Here is a 20450-nt window from a genome sequence, read left to right on the forward strand (position 1 = left end):
TGTTGCCCTTGATTCCTTGCTGAATACTTTTATGAAGACATGTTCCTTTTCACTGACAACATTTCCATTTCACTCGAGTTGGTTCTCAAGTCTCTGCCTATTTGGGTCGCCTTCCATCCGGTTATCAACTCACACTGTTGACTGAGTATGCAAGAACGTATCACCACACCAAGAACGGCTCGATGACCTCTGTCCCTGCGGATGACTGGACCGATCTTGCTTCCTGCTACCACTTTGACTGTCTTGTCTCGTTCGATTGCCGAGCTGGGTAAATACCCACTGCCGACCTTCCAAGTCCCGTATCTGGGATCCTCGTCGCCTTGGTGACGCACACGCCAAGGTCGCTACCAACGTCCAACGGATCCTTCAACACGACAGGTCCAAGCCATCACGACTAGGTTGGGTACGAATAAAGAAAACAAACTCGTCCAACGTGCTCAAAACATTCAACACGTCTTGTTTCAGCCTTTCGCCCAAGTCTATCCGTGACCAAAATCGTCTGGTCAAGACACCCCTTCAAGAAAATGTTGATGACAAGCATTCCACGTTGCTCAAGACTGCTTTCTACATGCAGGGTGATATCAAGCGTACTAAAGAACTCATGAGTGCTCAATAAAGAAGCGAATGTTTTTGTACAACTTTCCGTGTATAGCATTCCCTTTTTCTCCTTTTTTTTTTTTTTTTTTTTTTTTTTTTTTTTTCACTTTTTGTTTTTGTTTTTGTGAAAATGATGAAATTATTTAAAAGGAAGAAATCGGATGGCAAGATAGCTCACAGTAGCCTCCTATCCGAGCCTTCGATCCAAGAGAACAGCACACCCAAAGAGCCAGCGATGATTGTCATGCCAAAACCTAGAAGAATCTTGACACCAACACGGGCCATTTTAAATGGGTTTGATCGTGAAAAGACTGAAGTAGAGGAGAGTGAGGGTAGAAGACCACTTGAATGGTCCAATACAAAAAAAGAGAGTACGTAAAAAAAAAGAAAAAAGAAAAAAAAAAAAAAGGGTTGACATGAATTAGATTTGTTACTCGTCCAATCCATCTCACACACCCTCCTGGATGCTCCCACAAGCCATGAAGACGATGATCACAGTCGAGCGTATGATTCAGCACTTGAAACATTATCAGAGCAGGATCGGACCCAAACACCCTTACCCGATCCTCTCCCTTCATCACCCGCCCAACCATCCCCTCCAGCCATCGTTCCATCCGATGAGACAGAACAGCTGCTGCAGGCATTGAAAGCAAAGGTGCTGTGGATGGAAAAACAACAGGCGCTGGACAGAGCCGAATGGCAAAGAAAAGAAAAAGAGCTGCTGGAGAACAGGCAGGAGATGATGGAAAGATTGAGAGAGACCGAGAGCCAGTTGAAGGAGGCGCTGGAAAGAAGACAGGCTCAGCTTCAACGCTCCAGATCAGAAGAACAGCTCGGTCGTCGTCGTCGATACAGCAGTAGCGCGAGTCACAGTCCGTCAGCGACGCTGGTGACAAGCACGCCGGTTCATAAACCGAGAGCGAAATCCATTGATCCAAGGTGGCCGTCAGGGGATCCCTATCTGAAGCCCAGGCCGAGTTATCGAACATCCGATTATTATGATGATCAAGAGGATGAAGATGACTATTATTATCCTTATAGAATCAAACGCTACTTGTATCCCATGATCTACCCTGCCCCAAGACACTACACAACACATGGTCATTCCTTTTATGGTTATACACAGTGATCATAAGCCACGATTTTATTTAAAAAAAATTTTAAAGTGTATTAACAGCCAACACATACCTACTAAAGAAAGTTAATCTCTTTTGTCATTATTTTTTGTTTGTTTAGTGTGTATTATTCAGAGAGGGCAAGTAAATGTAGCTTCATAAAGAATGGTCTTTAAAGTTGCGTATAAACCAAACTTCAGCTTCAAAACTAATCATCAAAATACACATCCATTGATTTATAATTACCTTTTATTCATTTCGTATCCTCTTTTGATCTAAAGAAAAAAAGAAGGAAAAAAAAAAGAGAAAAAAAAATGTAAACTTTATATGTTTGTCCAAAAAAAAAATTATTTCGTGTGTCTGGTGAAATAAACAGTCTTACGGGTTGGGTTAAATTAAAATAGCGCAAAGGGGGGGGGAGAGATTCTTTAGATGCATGATGAATGAAGAGTCCCCCAGATCGTTTTCCATTCTTTCTCCCTTCTCGTTTGTACTTTGATGATCAAAAGAAGACACTCTTTCAGTTTTCAGCTTGTCCTCCTCCTCGCTCTGCTGGCTGGCTTGATGACCTTTTTCAAATTCACCCAGTCCCGACCGCGTCCACAGCACGGGGTAAGGGCGGCCTTTGTGATCCTGGCACGCAACTCGGATCTGAACGGGGTGCGACATGCGATGCGTCAACTGGAAGATCGGTTCAATCGCAAGTTCCAGTATCCCTATGTGTTTCTGAACGAAGCACACTTTACGGATGAGTTCAAGCAAAAGACGGCCTCACTCACCCAGGCCACCGTGCACTATGGCAAGATCGATGCCGACCACTGGAGCTATCCGGCCTTCATCAATCAGACCAAGGCCGCCGAGTGTCGACAGGAAATGGAAAGCAGAGAGGTGATCTATGGCGGCAGTGAGTCTTACAGGCACATGTGTCGATATCAATCTGGATTCTTTTTTAGACATCCTTTATTGGCTGATTTTGAATATTATTGGTAACAAAGCCCTCAAAAAAGGAAAGGTATTGACTGTGTATAGGCGAGTGGAACCCGATGTGGATTATTACTGTGATATTGATTATGATGTGTTTCAGATGATGAAGGACAATGGCTTTAAATATGGCATGTGTTTTGATGGTATTAAAACAGATCACTAACCTCTTGTCTCAGGCTGGACGATGGCTTTAACAGAGTATATGGAAACGATCCCTACCCTTTGGAACGCTACCCGACAGTTCATGTCAGATTATCCAGACTATGTTCAAAGAGGCAATGAGAGTCTGTTGGGTTTGTTGACGGATGATGACTATGTGTCTTATAACGGATGTCATTTTTGGTCCAATTTTGAAGTAAGCATGAAAGCGATCCCTTGCTATCTCTTATTCCCTCCTTGTTAGATTGGCTCCCTCGATTTCTTGAGAAGCATCCAGTACACACGATTCTTTGAACACCTGGATCGTCAAGGTGGCTTCTTTTATGAAAGGTAAACTCAAACGAAACAGCTGATCGACTCATGTCCGGTGAGATAGGTGGGGAGATGCCCCTGTTCATTCTTTGGCCGTTGCCATGATGCTCAAGTCAAGTGAGGTTCATTTTTTTAATGACATTGGCTATAAGCATATCCCTTTGATGCATTGTCCGACTGAACCTTGGCATCAACAGAAATGTGCTTGTGATGAAAAGGAAAATTTTGGTAAGGAAAAGAAAGAGAGAGAGAGTAAGAATGAGTTTGCTCATAAAAGAATAGATTGGAATGATTGGAGTTGCATGAAACGTTATTCAAAACTACATTCCCATTTTATTTGGGACCAAGCAACATTTCAAATCAAGACAGATCCCTATCGATTGTCTGTCGAGTAACACTTAATTTTTATTTTATTTTCCTCTCTCTTTTTTTTTCCTATTCAATAAAAAAAAAGATGTTGGATTTATTTACCATTTTAACCAAAGGTGGCTTTGTACTTTGGCAAAAGGCATTTGCGCCCATCTCTGGTTCTCCTGTTCAAGAACTGATTAAAAATGTGTTGATTGAAGAACGATCGGGCACGACAGAATACATTCAAAACAATTATGCCTTAAAGTGGACGTTTGCGAATGAAGTTGAGCTTGTGTTTGTTGTTGTCTATCAAAAGATCCTGACTCTGAACTACCTCGAAGAGCTTTTGGAAACCGTGAAGCGTGTGTTTCTGGCTACCTTTCAAGACATGCTCGGACAGGATGTCATGGGTGATTTCAGTTCGTTTGGTCCCATCTTTGACAGATTACTCAAACAAGTAGAAGAGAAATATATCAACTTGAAAAAGCAACCTAGGAAATTCGAAGACACAAAAAAGTTTGAACAGAGCTTGAAGGGTTCTCAAGCACAGAATAGTAAGAAGGAAAGATAATAATCATGTACGGATGAATTAATTGTGTTCTTAGCGGGCTCTCTTCCACTGAGTCATTCTGGAACGAATGCTCAAATAGATGAAGACGAAATCACAAAGAACATTCGAGCTTTACACCTTCAAGGGAACCCAAGAGGAAAAGGGGTCAAAAAGTCTACGAGTACAAAGACAAATAAACCATCCGAGTAAGAAAGAGAAAGAGAGAGAGTTGAAAAAGAGTACGGATTGAAATCAACCCTATTTATAGAGACACATCACAAAAGAAAAAGAAATCACAAAAGCAAGCGCGTGTGTGGGATGGTCAGATTGCGAAAGGAGAAATGGATGCCTATGATTACTCTGAAAAGGCAGCAGAAGACGATACCGATCCAGATCGTGTGGCCTCTCAGTGGGTGGATGCATCGAAACTGGGGCAAAAGAATGAAAAGGGGATTTATGAAGTGCAAGACATTGTTCAGCAGCAACCAGACGATGAATCAGAAGAAGAGGATGCGTTTGACCAAGGAGAACCAAAGAAATCGACCGGTCTGTTTTCCTATCTGACCTCCTTCACGGGCGCAAGAGAACTCACGGCAGACACGCTGGATCCTGTGATGTCAACCATCCGAGAACATCTGGTGGCTCAAAATGTGGCGACAGAGATCGCAGATCATTTATGTCAAAGTGTGAAATCAAGCCTGCTGGGAAAGAAGCTGGGCAGCTTTGAACGTAAGTGGAAAAAAAAAAAAAAAAAAAAAAAAAAAAAAAAAAGAGAGAGGTGACTGACAGGGACAGGTCACAGGCGTATCGACCGCGGTTCGCAACAGTATGGAAGCAGCCCTCAAACGGATCTTGACACCCAAGACCTCCTTGGACATGTTGCGTGATATCGAACAGGCCAGATCAGAAAAAAGACCGTACAGCATTTGTTTTATTGGTGTGAATGGGGTAGGTAAATCGACGAATCTGAGCAAGGTCTGCTTTTGGTTACTTCAAAATAACTACAAGATCTTGATCGCTGCCTGTGATACCTTTCGTAGTGGTGCGGTGGAGCAACTCCGGGTGCATGCCCGTAACCTGCGTGCCCTTCAGACCAGCGGGGAGGGACAGGTCGAGTTGTTTGAACGGGGCTATGGTAAAGACTCGGCCGGGATCGCAAAGGATGCGATTGGCTATGCTGCAATGCATCACTTTGATGTCGTCTTGATCGATACCGCCGGTCGTATGCAGGACAATGAACCGCTGATGAGAGCCCTTTCGAAGCTGGTCTCGGTCAATCAGCCTGACAAGATCATCTTTGTCGGCGAGGCCTTGGTGGGCAATGAGGCCGTCGATCAGCTCACAAAGTTCAACCAGGCCCTCAAGGACTTTTCTGGCCTGCAGAATCCAAGACATATCGATGGCATGATCTTGACCAAGTTTGATACGATTGATGATAAAGTCGGTGCGGCTCTCTCCATGACCTACATCACCGGTCAACCTATTTATTTTGTGGGCACAGGTCAGACTTACACCGATTTGAAAAATCTTAAAGTATCCCATGTCGTTCACAGTTTGCTGAAAAAATAAAGATTGAAATCGCGTCCTTTTTGTATTATTTTAAAAATGGATGGTATTATTTTTGTTCATTGAAAGATAATAAAAACCACATGGACCCCGTTTGACAATCAAGGCAGCCAAATCAATAGTTTACCCGTTTCATACATCACATGCAAATAGAAAATAGCAACTGCTTTTGGGGTCTATTTTTTTTATACTGTCCTTCCACTTTTCATTTGCCGATTATTCGACAACTCCGCCCACTTTTTTGAACATTTGTGTGAAGTGAAATTGTCCAAAAAATCAGACCAAGTTAGATGCTTGACCATCTTTCTGAAAGTATACTATATTTTAAAAAGAACTTTTTTCATAAACATGGTCGAGGTGGTATTGTAGATGACTCTGGTAGAGAAGCAGTTGTTTTTATTGTAGATCCGTCTTTCCGCCTAACAAGTTTGACAAACCTACATCAATAGAGTAAGCATAAAAAAGCAACTATCGAAACTGAAGAGCTCAAGGATACTGATAGGTAGGAAGCCCCCGCCAATAAGGAGAGACTCTCAGTTTACAACGCTTGTATAAACGAGGATCGATTGCGATCTTTCTTTTTCATCCAAGAAAAAACTGATGAAACCAGTTGAAGTTGCCAAACTTGCCAATGTTCATCCTGAAACTGCGAGAAAATAGAAAAGAACGGTTGACAAGATTCAGAGCAAAAGATATCTCCCTTCAAAAAGACGAATCGCATATCAAATCGAGCTCCAAGTCAATTGAACGAGCAACACAAAGCACATCTCGTGGACTTTGTTGATGAAAATCTCTCAGTCTTTATCCAGGACGCACCTGACAAAGAGTTTCAAAGGTTTGCAAATCAAGAAAAGTAGGGTTGCTGAATTTATGAAAGATGATGGTAATCTCAGTATCCACGTTCTCACCTGCCATCTTAAGGCTAGAAACAGCCCAAAGATGCTTGAAGTTCGTACAAAATGGATTGAAGAATGGCTACAAAAAGACTTGCATTTCATGCAAAACTGTGTTTTCTTTGATAAAGTAGGATTTGATATGAACATGCGTCGTTCCAGAGGTCGGTCACGGCGAGGCGCACCAGCAAGGATAGAATCACCTTCTGCGAGAGGCGTATCGCATACAATGATCGGCGCAATATCAGCATTTGGTGTGGTGAATGTGAGTATGCGAAAGCCAGGTAATGTCAAGAAAAGTGATTGGTGCTAAAAAGAAAGGAAAACACCTGGAGATACATCAGCTACTATACCAAAAGAAACTACAGCTGGCCACTAGGTTCAGTTCGTCAGCGACACACGCGACATTGTGGATAAATTTCCCGATATGAAAGGATGTCACATTGTCATGGCTAATGCCTCAATCCATTCTCCTGAAGCTGTTGATCTTATCCTATTAGTAAGGAGGTATATACCTTCCACCCTATTCACCTGAACTCAATCCCATCGAAATGGTTTGGAAAGTATTGAATGATCGAGTCAGACGAGGTCATTGACTGATGCAGAAACTCTTTCTTCAAGGGTGATGGAAGGTAGCGAGAATGTTCTACTTGAACACATTCAAAATTTTATCCAGCATTCAATGTATTCTGTAAACGTCTGAATAAAGAACCTCTGTCAGTTTTAATATTTGACTAGAAAGTGGTCTAAAAACTGGGCAATTTATTTTCGGCAAAATAGTTTTAAACATCTGACCCACTTGGTCTGATTTTTTGAGCAAGTTCACCTCACACAAATATCCAAATGAGTTCATCCAGTGGGCGGAGTTGTGAAACAACCGGTAGATTGAAAGTAGAAGCGCAGTATAAAAAATTTTCTAGCGATAGAGTGATAAACACCACCTTTTTTTTTCATCCTCCTTTCAACTTACCTGACACACTTTGTCCAACATGGCTTCCAAAGCTCTTTTCAGTCCCATCCAAATCGGAAAACATCAACTTGAACACCGGGTGGTGATGGCGCCCTTGACTCGCGCCAGGGCCACGCTGGACGCAGTTCCTACAGAGAGCTTTGTCGAATATTATTCACAGCGAACGAGTCGAGGAGGGCTGATGATATCTGAAGCGACGTTCATCGATCGACTTGCGGGCGGTTACAGACATGTGCCTGGGATCTATGCCGAGGAACAAATCCAAGCCTGGCAAAAGGTGACGGAGGCAGTGCATCAGAAAGGGGGTGTTATTTTCATGCAGCTCTGGCATGTCGGCCGTGTGGGCTCGAGGGACTTGAACCCCAACGGAGAGCAAGTGGTCTCGGCCAGTGATATCCCCGCCCGAGGCAAGAACTACATTGTGGGAGGCGATCATGAGCAGCCGCGACCGCTGACGGTGGCTGAGATCCAAGACTGGATCGCGCGGTACCGCCAGGCGGCGCTGAACGCGATCGAAGCTGGCTTTGATGGGGTCGAGATCCACAGCTCGCATGGGTATCTTTTGGATCAGTTCATCAACTCGAGCAGTAACCGACGGACGGATGCGTATGGCGGCAGTATCCCGAACCGCACGCGCTTTCCTCTCCAGGTCGTGGACGCTATCGTGGACGCCATCGGGGCTCACCGTACCGCGATTCGTCTGACACCCGGGGCTGATTTCCAGGACGTCTCGGATGACACGGTCGTCGACACCTGGAGTTACCTCGTCTCTCAACTTCAGCAGCATCATCCCGATCTGGCCTACCTTCATTTCGTTCAGGCGCATGCCAACGTCATGGTCGATACCTTTGTCGACCAGGACTCGATTGAACCCTACCGCAAGATCTGGAAGGGACCGATCATTGTCGCCGGTGGCTATTCCAACGCGAGAGAGGCTGCGATCGACTATGCTGAAAAGAACAACTGTTTGATGTCCTTTGGTCGTGCGTTTGTTGCCAATCCAGATCTTCCTCAGCGTCTTCTTCATCACTGGCCACTGAATCCTTATGATCGATCGACTTTTTATACGCATGATCTCAAAGGTTATACCGATTACCCTTTTTATCAATCCCCTCGATGATCTATCAATAAAAGCCTCTGTTTCATTTAGATGACCAGTCAGAGTCATGACAGACATGTGTCTCGATCCCAGACAGGAGATCAAGAAGGGGAAGAAGGTCACTTTGATCTCGATTGAAAAAGAATCACAGAGAGGAACGTGTGATGACCCACCTGAAGTATAAGCACAAAAGGCAGTGACATGAAGTGTGCCTAGGTCTTTAGATGCTTGTTTTCTTGAAAGTTTTCCCACTCTCAGCCTCCATCCCAACCTATGCATCATCTGACTGAGAAAGGTTTTGTAAAGAGGCATCGATCGCTTTGATGATCGTAGGAGTGATCCAAACACTTGTTCATCCATCGGACACACCCTGAGCACAAGAGCCAAGCTGTCCTCTTATGCTTTGACAACAGGCTCACCCCCCTCAAAAATAAAGGATCGGTGTAACAAGGATGAAACATTTGGCTGTATTTCATACAAAGAAACCTTCATTGTTTCAGTTTGGTGCCTTGTTTAGTTAAAGAGCACTATGTATTCAATAACATACTAAAAACTCGTCTTTTTTTTTTCTTTCTCAGTTCATAACAAACTACTTTAAGGACGCATTTGCTTTTATCGATCTACAATAAAGAACTGCAATCAACGCAATGGGATTTTTAAAGGAGGAAGAGATTAGTCAGTGTTTTGAGCTGATGGTGGGTATTGGCTGCGTGTTGTGTTTTCCCCTTTGTATGAATCAAGTCAGGATAAAGATCCATAGTCAAATATGTTTTAGAACAGACTGTTCATCATGGTGATCAACAAGGAACAACGTTTGATGCTGTCTTGGATTCATTAATTTGAAATTTAACAACTTGACATGAACCTTCTTAAAAAAAAGTTGCCTGGTAGAAAATGTGGTGATAATGTAAGCTGTTTATTCATTATTATTATTTTTTTCACTCGTACAGAAAGTGATAAGGCTCAATGCATTTATTCTATTTTTTTTAGTCAACCTTTATGCATCATCCTATGGTGGTTGGGATATAAGCAAAAAGAAACCTTTTATGTGTAAGGAAATTGGCTGTGGCCATCGCTCTGTGAGTTCATTTCAATCACGAGGAAATAAAAGGAGACATGTTCAGTTGCATAAGAAGATCGTTAGGACAAGCCAAAGATCAGACTTGTTTTCAACCGGATAGACCATGTGTACGTAGGAGGAATAAAACATGGATTCTTTGGATCAAGCCTTTCCAGCTGTCGATAGAGCCCCAAGACGTTCACAAGCAGACACTTTATCTCCCTGCATCTTATCGTGTTGACTTTGAGTATGGGAAAAGTGGAAGAGATGCTGTTTGACAATGGATCGTTTGGGGAGAGTGGGAATGAGGGGCACAGTAGATCAAAGTCAGTCTGTTTTGATTTTAAATGGCAGGTTTTAAGGGTGACATGAGCGGAACGTATCCTAGAATAGGCATGGGTGCCGCATGTCTTGGCTGAAGGAGAAGCAGTGGCGTAGACTCATGTTCTATTCTGGTCTTGTTCATTTTATGTGATAAGATTGAAAGTGAGATGCGCAGTTGCATTCATAGAAATCTTAAGTGTCGCAGCGGCAAGTTTGTATTCCATTTAGGGAGGAGCGGACAGATGGTTTTAATTTAAAGAATAGAATTGATAGATAATAGCAATGTTATCTATTACATCTACACTACTTGAACTATAATCTGTATGTACACAAACAAACAATAAGCAAAGGCAATCTATTCAGTATTTAGTAATATCAGCTCTTTATTTTTTTTTCTTTTTCTTTTTTTTATAAAAAAAAAAAAAAAAAACGACATCAAACCATTTTTAGTAGCCCTGAGCTAACTGTAGTTATCTACTTTTTTTTTTATTATTTTTTTTAATAAAAAAAAAGCACTATTCTATGCACTTTAGCATCAAGCTGTTGACTCGTGAAAAAGTAAGTGAGACATGCAAGATATAAGAAATGTCTGACAATGAATTACAACACCCTTTTGCTCTTTTGTTTATTTATGGTTTCTTCTGTTTTAATCACTCAAGGGTCGGTGCCACTTGTAAAGCTATCGACATTCAATCCTGATTTGGTTTGATGTAAACAATTAAAAAGAATCAAACGATAGAAAATGGATGAGCCCGTGCATCGGTCGAGACTGTTTGTATTACTTTGGTTTTTCTATAAAATAAAAAAAAAAAAAAAGTAATTTTCAACATCTTTTCAACTCATTTTTTTTTTCTTCCTCATCCTTTTCTATTTATCTCTCAACCTTTTCTGTCTGTTGTATGCCAGTTGCTATCGACGAGCGCCGTATATCTCGCAAGATATCCATTCAACCCGATCAAGAAGAACTCAATGTTCGCCCGGTCATTAAAAGTAAAAAAAAAAAAAAAAAAAAAATAGAAAAAAAAAATTAATGAATTAAAAACAGGCGCCATTAAAGAAGCAGCTCATATTTTGACTGAGGCATATCAATCCAACAAGACGTTAAAGACTTATTTTGAAAAGAGTGAGGCTGTACTTTTCAATCTATTCAGAAACATGATTCAAACCGCATGGAATCGAAGCTCTGCCATTCAAGTGGAGGGATGCAAAGGTGTCCTGGTCTGGTCCGATCAACCCTGTCACTGGTCACAACTGATTCAGACATCCAAGTACGCACGCTTATTATCCTTTTGTGGACACAAATCTGCTCTTGATAAAATACGCCGCCATATCATGGCTGAATACCCAAAATATATCATCATCAGTTTCATTGGTGTACTTGTACAAGAGCAAGGCAAAGGATACGGTAAGGCCTTGATGACTTATCTTTTGGAAAAAGTCAACGTGCCAATCTACGTTGAAGTGATCAATGACACAAAGTCTGTCAAATTCTTTGAATCCTTTGGATTTGTGGCACAAGGAGAAATGCCACTGATCGTAAAAGAACAGGTGGTTTATTTGATTCCAATGGTTCATGAACCTACATTATAGAAAATACCCTTTTTTTTACTTTTAGTAACACAAACATATAAAACCTTTCATTTTGATTTCCCACGTGTATCAAACAAAAACCAATTCTTTCTTGTCTTACATCCCTTTCTCATTTGATCTGCAAAGGGGAGTAGAGATGCATCTTTTTACAGAAAAACCATTTGTTTTTTTTTATGTTTGTTTCACAAGAATCCATCGGCCTGTTTCTATTCAAAGAAAGAGGGAGATGTTTCACAGAATTCAGAATTGTCTTTTCCATCGAGAACCATGTTGAATTAAAAAGGGTAAAGTCGTACGGTACGATTAAAATTTATTTTACATCTTTTCCAATACTCTATTAATACCAAGAAGATACAATCCATTTCTCAAAGTAGTTCTAGCGGACCAAAAGAGCAACATTCTTGCCTTGGCCACTTCTGGACTTTGACGTACGACTTGTAGCCGTTTATAAGCACCATTGGTTGCTGTCATTAAATCAAACAGGTAACCAGTGATCATCGATGGCTCTAGTGTGTCAAATGCTCTTTCGACAATATCAGGAAATTGCGAGATGGTATGAACCAGATTGTACGCCTCTGGTTCCTTCAAGATTGAAAAATCACATTCGGATGATATCGCCAGAGGAAAGTTTCTTTCGATCCCACAGGCCTTGACATGAGCGTACTGTACCCGAACACCCGTATAACCCTCTCGACTGACCATCCGATCCCAAGAAAAGTCATAACCCAAGGCTCGTTTTGTTTTCATGTCTTGTATCATGATCGCTGACACACCCAACGTATCGGCTACTTCCTCAATGTTCTCTGCTTGGCATTTTTCATTATTTTCCATATAATCTTTATTCATCCTCTGTACTTTGTTCAAAAGGTCTTCCAGAAAGACGACCTCACCTCGTCTGGTTGACATCCCCTTGATCAATCCAAACCCTACATGCTCTAATTCAAGCTCTACATCAGGCAGCATCATCTTTGCAATCTGAAAGACTTGTTTGAAATAAAATTCTTGGTCATTCCCCACAACATAGATTGCCTTTTCAAACGGATACCGTTCTCGTCTCATCAGGATACTGGCCAAATCGCGTGTCACATAAAGCGATGTCCCATCGGATCTCTTGACGGGAACCTTGCCCAGTCCGTGCTCTGTCAGGTCGACAACATAGGCCTTGCCGTCCGGTGCTTGTTGCAATAGATTGCGTTGTTCTAATAAGCTGTATACTTGAGGAACGTAACCTTTCACTTCAGATTCACCCGAGTACACATCAAACTTAACATCCAATCGCTTATAGACTTCCTCATACGAACGTATGCTCATCTCCCTCATCTTATTCCATCTCGACAAAGCCTCAGGATCATCTAGTTTGATCAGTCTCTCGATCCGCCCCTACATACCGATCCCTTACCTTCTTCCATTCTTTTAAAATATTGATTGGCTTGAACATGCACACTTTCATCCTCTTTTGCATCCGCATTAATCTTTACATACACATCATACAAATGACGAATAGGATCCCTTTCTAATTCCACTTCATTTCCATATTTTTCATAGCCAACCGCCAGCAAACCTTTCCTCATCCGATGAGTGTCCTGATCAGAGATTTCTTTTCTGACTTACCGTATTGTTTACCCCAATCACCCAAATAATTCATCCCAATCACTTTATACCCCAATTCTTCATGGATCCTTCTCACAAAGTTGCCAATAATCGTACTTCTCAAGTGGCCCACATGAAACTTTTTAGCAATATTGGGTGAACTATAGTCAATCAACACCGTCTTGTTCCCCGCTGGCAGATCAGCCCAGCCATAGCGACTGCGTTGTTGAAAGACTTGGGTCAAGACGTGTTGAGTGAATTCTTTTGGTTTGAATTGAAACGATAATTTTAAGCCGTCTACAGTGACTTTGTCTATATATTGATTGGCATCAATCTAAACAAAACATGGGTCAACACTTTTTTTTTTCTTTTTCCTTTCTTAAACGGTGTACTTTGGTGATGATGGCTTGTGCCTGTAGTGGAAGTTGTTGTCCTGATTTCTTTAAAGAAGGATCTAAATCAAACATTGAAATGGATAGATCGCCTTGTTTTCTCTTATTGGGTATTTTAAAGCCCTTTATGATCTTGTTGGGACATGTCGATACATGTTTGGATAACTGCTCAGCAATGGCCTGTTTGAATTTCAACATGGGTAACCTGTCAAAATCTATAAAAGATAAAACAACTGGAATTTAATTTTTTTTTTTTTTTTTTTTAGCGCATAAAAGTATTAGAGATGAGAAAGTAGGAATTGTTTATTATTATCAATCTTATTATCGCATGGTAACCTAGGATGACAAAAACGTTAGCTGGACTATACAATAAAGACAACCAGTGTGTATTTTACGTTACCAATTCTTCAGCAGCTGTTGGATGAATAGCAACACATGCATCAAAGTTAGCCTTGGTAGCACCCATACGTACAGCCACACCAAATCCTTGAAGGATTTCATCACTGCCTCTACCCAAAAGATGAACACCCACCACCTTTTCCTCAGGTCCTGTCACCACAAGCTTATAAGCCGTGGGTTCCTTATGTTCAAGCATGGAGAAATACATGTTGATAAATTTGGAGGTATAGACCTTCACATTCTCATCACCATATCTTTCACGAGCTTGATCTTCCGTTAAACCAACAGTGCCTGCTGTTGGATGAGAAAAGACAACAGTTGGGATATTTTCATAATCCAGTTTGGATGCCTTGAATTGATCACCGCCAAACAAACGATCCGATAACTTGCGACCAGCAGCAATGGCCACTAAAAAGCAGATTAGATGAATTCCACTTTTCTCATCTTTGTATTCTATCTACCTGGTGTCAATTCAGATTTGCCAATAGCATCACCCAAAGCATAAATATCCTGAATAGATGTATTTTGGTATTCATCCACAGCAATGTGTCCCTTGTCTGTCAATTGAACACCCACGGATTCTAAATTCAATTTCTTGATGTTGGGCAAACGACCGACGGCCCAGAGGACTGTGTCGACCTCCAAGGAATGAGCCACACCATGGACATGGTATTCTACACGGATCGCCCCACTGTCTTCTCGTACAAGGCTCTTGACACTCGACTCAAATGCAAAATGGACACCCACGTTCTGCATTTCCTTCAACAGGTTATCACGAATGATGGTATCAAAGCTACGAAGGATGTGCTTGGTACGTGAAAAGACCGTGGTCTTGGTGCCCAAGGTATTAAAGATCCCAGCCAACTCGATACCGATGTAACCTGTACCGATCACAGCCACACGCTCGGGTTGCTGTTCAAGATCAAAAAAGGCATCCGAGTCAATACCGTGATGAGCACCGGGAATATCTGGGATGATGGGATGACCACCTAGAGAACATGTTACCCCACCATCTTTTCCCTTCTCTGGGACTTACCTGTGGCAATCAAGATCTTCTTGGCCTGAAGTTCAAAAGACGCCGTGTCGGAGGTCTGTACGCGGATCGTGTGCTTGTCGACAAAACTCGCAAATCCTTCAAACCGTTCTACCTTGTCGTTCTCCAAGTTTCTTTGGTAGATGCCATTGAGTCGTTGAATATAGGCGTCTCTCTTTTGTTTGAAAAACTGCCAATCAAAGTTGGCTTCATGGTCACCGAAACCATATTGTTTTGCGTCACGAAGCGATTCAGCAATGGAAGCTAGTGAGAATGAGCTCATAGCTTATCGGATGGGTCATCACCAACTTACCGGCATTCCACATCACCTTCTTTGGCACACACCCCACATTCACGCAGGTTCCTCCTAACCTCGACTGGACTTCGACCAGAGCGACCTTCGCACCGTGAATACCACTCGCACGTCTGGCAGCAGCAAGACCACCCGAACCACCTCCAATCACAAGATAATCGTAGACAACTTTTGACATTGTTTCAATAAAAACAAAATGTTTCAAGTACCTCTCTCTCTCTTTTTATAGAGCCTCCTTGGATTTGTAAGCCAGCACCCTATCCAATCATGAACACAGCCTCACTTTGTCATCATGTCCGCCCCCCCCCCTTTTTTAAACCATCTGCATAAAAAGGAACACTCGCTTAGTCATGTTCGGAGAGTGAAAGAGGGGTGGCCACGTAAAACCTGACTAATTTCTAATTTGTATTTTCAACAGGGCCGTATCCAACCTGCGGATGGAACATGCGATGCCCTTTCAACCTCTAAAAACATCCATCTGCTTTCAAGCATATAACCTATCTTTGTTGAGGCACAGCTGAACATCCGTACTGCTACAGGACGCTAGCAAAATCGGAGGATCGTAGCTATCAAAATTCCCAATGGAGTGATACAATCAGATAAAGGTAAGTGTAAGACCCAGTCTTTTATCCGTATTGGCATAATATCGATCCTACCTCACTGCATTCAATGCCTTCATGTTGTATTCTTTGAATGTCCATCGAATCTATCGAAAGAGCCTGGTAAGACGTGTGAAGAACAATGAATAAATGAAAAGATTGAAAGGGAGGCTATCAAATGTAGAAAGAGGTTCATGGTTGTTTTGATTTATACTTTTATCTATTGGGTGATTTCCTTAGTGACATGTGAGATCACTTGTCACATTCTTTCACAGGTTTTAATTGTATATCGTACATTGTACAATAAACAGTCTACATCATTTAAACCACATGGTTATAGTCTAAGACGTAGTTTGTATTGCATGACTTCTTTCTCGTCCTTACACGACAAAGAGATCCGAGAGACTCATGAGCTGATTGACTTGATCATAGTTTTATTCATCGAGAGATGCAAACTATCTATTATCACTGTTCTTCAAAAGAATGTAAAAGAAGATGCAACACTACCCGAAGAATCTTTCGATTCAAAACAAACGATGGCAGTTCATCATAACCTACCATGAGAGATCACTCAACCCCTGTCCATAACAAAGGATACTTCAAAAAAAGTTAAAATAACACTCTACACAAAGCAATTGTGTTAAACAAGAAGCACACTGAAGAGGGTGACCAGTATATAAAACACCCCCATCGAAAAGAGTTGCTCTCGAGCGCTTGGATAAGGATCATGGGTTCCTAGGGTTGAACCAAGAAACATGATATATATATAAGCTGGCCATTTTATGTTTCACTGTTTTCATTTTTCCAGTGGGATAATCGAGTGGACATTAACAAATGGTATCAGTCTAATTGAAATTTCATCCTTTTCGAATTAAATCCCATTCAACGGATCCAAATTAAACAAGGATCCCTCGAATATTGACAAAGAGCCGTAAAATTAAATAATAACGATATGATGCACATGTCGAAAGATACACACTTTCTATATAAAATAAAAAAAAAGAGAGAGAACATGTCCAAGATAACCTAAATTTATCAATTGTTATCTTTTTATTTATATTCCTATTATATATGAAAGAAATCAAGTCGAGCCATGAAAGAAGGAATTAAAGCCATCATTGGCTGGTCTAATCGTTCAAAAGCGAATATGTGTTGGAAATCTTCTTCTGTGGCACACTACATATTAGAGCAAACCCAACAGTCCCTATTAAAGTATTAAATTTAATCGGTCGGAGTTAAATAGTTAATACCTTTTGTGAGGATGTCACTTTATGGTTCCTATTAAGTCGGACCCTATTAACATTTCTACACTATATCTTTTAAAATTGACATGAGCTCTGACGATGTTTACGCAGCTATAGAAGAACGATTCAGCAAATTGAATCAGTTCCAAAACGTAGCAAATTAATATCTTCTTGCTTTGAAAGGCTTTCATCTTGAATATGACGAAGAAAGCCACTATGTCAGGTCACTTTCTGGTCATAAAGTAGCCAACCAAGATCGCATCGGGGATCGTCTTCGACTCATTGCAGATGGCTTCTTGTTATCACCAACCTACGACAAAAAACTTTTTTCTGCCCCTTCAAAATGCGCCGAAGCGTATTTATCAGTAAAGTCATTTAACTTAAGGGTTACCGCTTTCTTCAGTATAAGCGCAAGACTACTAGCAAAGCTAGATTTTTACCTTACCAGAAAATGGCGGCTGCCACTCACCAGGTAGCTTATGAATACGGATATCACTCTATGCACTTCAAAATCCATAATTACTCTGCCAACTGCGTTGTTGAATATTTTTGTATGTCAGAAAATTCAACGATGTAGTTGAAGTTGTTTTGCAATGTTTATCATAGTAAAATTCAGCTTTATTTAATCTAAAAACGCAATCATCCATCAACTTATTGCATTCTTAGTGTATAGAGAACTCAACTGAATGCATTCTGAGGCGACGTATAAGCGAGAAAGTTAAAGATCCATTATTAACATGATTTACATATAGCGTTACACGAAAGATAATAGTGTAATGCAATGCAGCAAACTTTGGCAACCTTTGACTTTCATCTAACTGGTTCAAATCCAGAAAAATATAAACAAATACGTATGAATAATAAATATCGCTCAAAGTAAATTTCTTTTGTTTTTCTTTTATTTTACTTAACGTCAAGAACAAGAATTCCCTTAAAGCATGTATACTTCATTGTAATCCCTTTTATTTTATCTTTTTACTTTACTTTACTCAAAATAGTTTGATTTATTTAATAAGATCTGGTGGTTACTTATTACAAGTGAACTTGCATTCAATCTACTACTATTTTGGAAACCAAACACTATCCAAAACCTTGGTCTCAAGTCAAAAACTCTTTATAACAAGCCTACTTTATACTACAAAAACCTTACAAACTCCAATCTCACAATAGGTCTGATAATTCCTATTCACTTTAATACCTTTGGGCGAAATTTTAAGACCTATTAACTTTAATAGGGCCGCTAATAGGGTCCGTTGGGTGACAACTTTTTGATTTTGAGGTATGAAAGTTAATTTAATAGGGACCGTTGGGTTTGCTCTCAATGCTTACTATTTTACAGTGCTTCCACTCTCAATTGGTTTACTTTTCGAATTCAATAGGTCGGATTTTGGAAGCTTGTTTGGGCAGACCTTTGAGAACCAGTTGACCACTTTATGGATTGAATTAATCAGCGTCAAAACTTAATGGTAGACTCCGAAATGATTTTTTATCACAAAGATAGAAGAGGAGACACCTTTGATGATAAACAAAGTAAGCCAGTATGAGATTCCTTTATTCCCCCTAAAAAAAAACAAACAAACCTTAGGAAGATGTCAAAAAGGATAATTATTTTGAGTCGTCGTTAGGCGAGGAATCTGGTGTTCATGTGGTTGGAGCGAGCCCCAAAAAAAAGGAACTAAATATAACATATACTCAGGCAAGGATCGACATGTATTTTTTCTTAAAACAGAAAAGTATGACCATAAGCACAAAGTAATTATACAGTGATCATAACCGTGGTTATGTCTTCTTTTTTTTTTTTTTTTTGTCAAAACGAAAATTTACGAGTATTTTCATGCTCTTTCTTTTTCATTTGCATAAAAAGATCATGGTTTTCATCAGTCGCAACCACGCATTCTGCATATATTACCGTTCAACCAAGAAAACGTTGCCAAAGCTCTAGAAAAGTTTCAGCCATTATGCGATAAACACGAAGTGTGCTACTTGAATGATTCTATGGTTCCTATGCTTGTACTGAAACCCAGGCTATACGGAAACTCTTTTGTATTCAAGGAGTACTTGACTAAAGAAACATCAAGAGAAATAAGTTTGGGCAAAGCTAGGTATGATTTTCAGTCTTCAGTTTTGATGATTTCACTGATTTACAATAAAATCATTTAGAAACTAAAGCTCAAGTCATGAAGTTTATGAACGAAGTATATTCTGCTGAACCTGGTGTAATTAGTGAAACTTACATCTTGGAGGCAATGTCATTGGCAGACATTTTCACAGAAACATTGAAGCATTCAACATATTTCAATAATAAAACGCTCAACAGCTTTAGCTCTTTCTGTGGAAAGAACAATCTAAAATTTTTATCATCAAACAAATCCGTGCACAAAAGAATCAAAGATACTAATGGCTCAAATGTGAGGTATTGGAACCTCTATGTGCTAGATAACAAATACCAAGGTGAAATAAAAGTGTTCTGTTCCGACATCCTTACTAACAGTTAATTTGTAGGTAATGTCTTGCAAAACATCATCCAATATGACAACAAGTTCAAAGAATTCATTCAAGAACAAAAAAATGGCTTTAATATTATCGGGTACGCCCGAAAATCTCCAGGAGAAAAAGACAAGGAAAAGAGAGCCAGGTTATTGAGAATAATGATTGACAAGTTGAAGACTCGATCTTTAGTACAAGAGGTCTTCGTCTCAGAATGCTCATCAGCAAATGATCCTTTAAACACACGAGATGCTGACCAAATGGGCTTCGAAGGAGCAGATGGCTCGACTAAAGGTAATACATGTTAAAGATGAGTTGAATTAATATGATGTCCTGCTTTTTAGATATGTTGGAGTTTTTACGAGTTTCTGAGTCCGGAGTAATTCTGGTTACTTTGGACTATGCCAGTCTAACAACAAACGTCGAGGACTTGAAGGAGTTCTTGAGGTAAACAATCTGTAAGCATCAGATTAAGCAATATCTCATCAATTTATATTTTAGAGAACACGAGTGTGTTCAGAAGATTGTAGTTGACAGACTTCCTGTCAAACCTGAGATGGAGGTTTTTACTAGAGAAACTTTATTGCTTGATGAAGACGCCATAAACAAATTCGACTGCAGAAAGAGGCCAGTCCAAAGATCATTATAAAAAAATGACGCCCTCTTGAATCTTTGGATTCTTTTTTATAATAATATAAACTGCATTTTTTCTTTGCTCACAATGTAATCTGATCTGTGAGATTTAACGATACAATAAATGGGTATATATATAAAAAAAAAGTGAGTCTCTTGTTCTCGTTTATTAGAGTAAAAATCAGGGAGA

At 40.4% G+C, this 20450-nt stretch overlaps 5 protein-coding genes across 5 annotated transcripts; 4 read left to right on the top strand and 1 right to left on the bottom strand.

Annotated features, from left to right (window-relative positions):
• Positions 1 to 182: 182 nt before the first annotated feature.
• Positions 183 to 616, top strand: RO3G_10755 (uncharacterized protein; the record flags this gene model as incomplete). The annotated part of the gene is made up of 2 exons (XM_067665339.1): positions 183 to 268; positions 466 to 616. The coding sequence occupies 2 exons, from the start codon at positions 183 to 185 to the stop codon at positions 614 to 616; spliced, it is 237 nt and encodes a 78-aa protein (XP_067521440.1).
• Positions 617 to 3621: 3005 nt separating this feature from the next.
• Positions 3622 to 5637, top strand: RO3G_10756 (uncharacterized protein; the record flags this gene model as incomplete). The annotated part of the gene is made up of 4 exons (XM_067665340.1): positions 3622 to 4072; positions 4124 to 4274; positions 4337 to 4797; positions 4871 to 5637. 4 exons carry the CDS (start codon positions 3622 to 3624, stop codon positions 5635 to 5637), a joined length of 1830 nt encoding a protein of 609 aa, XP_067521441.1.
• A 2695-nt stretch (positions 5638 to 8332) lies between these two features.
• RO3G_10757 (uncharacterized protein) lies at positions 8333 to 8617 on the top strand (the record flags this gene model as incomplete). Its single annotated transcript, XM_067665341.1, has 1 exon — positions 8333 to 8617. The coding sequence occupies one exon, from the start codon at positions 8333 to 8335 to the stop codon at positions 8615 to 8617; it is 285 nt and encodes a 94-aa protein (XP_067521442.1).
• Positions 8618 to 10879: 2262 nt separating this feature from the next.
• RO3G_10758 (uncharacterized protein) lies at positions 10880 to 11570 on the top strand (the record flags this gene model as incomplete). Its single annotated transcript, XM_067665342.1, has 2 exons — positions 10880 to 10970; positions 11026 to 11570. The coding sequence occupies 2 exons, from the start codon at positions 10880 to 10882 to the stop codon at positions 11568 to 11570; spliced, it is 636 nt and encodes a 211-aa protein (XP_067521443.1).
• A 315-nt stretch (positions 11571 to 11885) lies between these two features.
• On the bottom strand, positions 11886 to 15475 carry RO3G_10759 (uncharacterized protein; the record flags this gene model as incomplete). Its single annotated transcript, XM_067665343.1, has 8 exons — positions 11886 to 12922; positions 12970 to 13131; positions 13182 to 13494; positions 13553 to 13757; positions 13948 to 14359; positions 14413 to 14940; positions 14988 to 15248; positions 15298 to 15475. 8 exons carry the CDS (start codon positions 15473 to 15475, stop codon positions 11886 to 11888), a joined length of 3096 nt encoding a protein of 1031 aa, XP_067521444.1.
• Positions 15476 to 20450: the final 4975 nt, after the last annotated feature.

The sequence above is a fragment of the Rhizopus delemar genome, genomic scaffold (genome assembly GCF_000149305.1).
Source record: "Rhizopus delemar RA 99-880 supercont3.8 genomic scaffold, whole genome shotgun sequence".
Taxonomy (NCBI): Eukaryota; Fungi; Mucoromycota; class Mucoromycetes; order Mucorales; family Rhizopodaceae; genus Rhizopus; species Rhizopus delemar.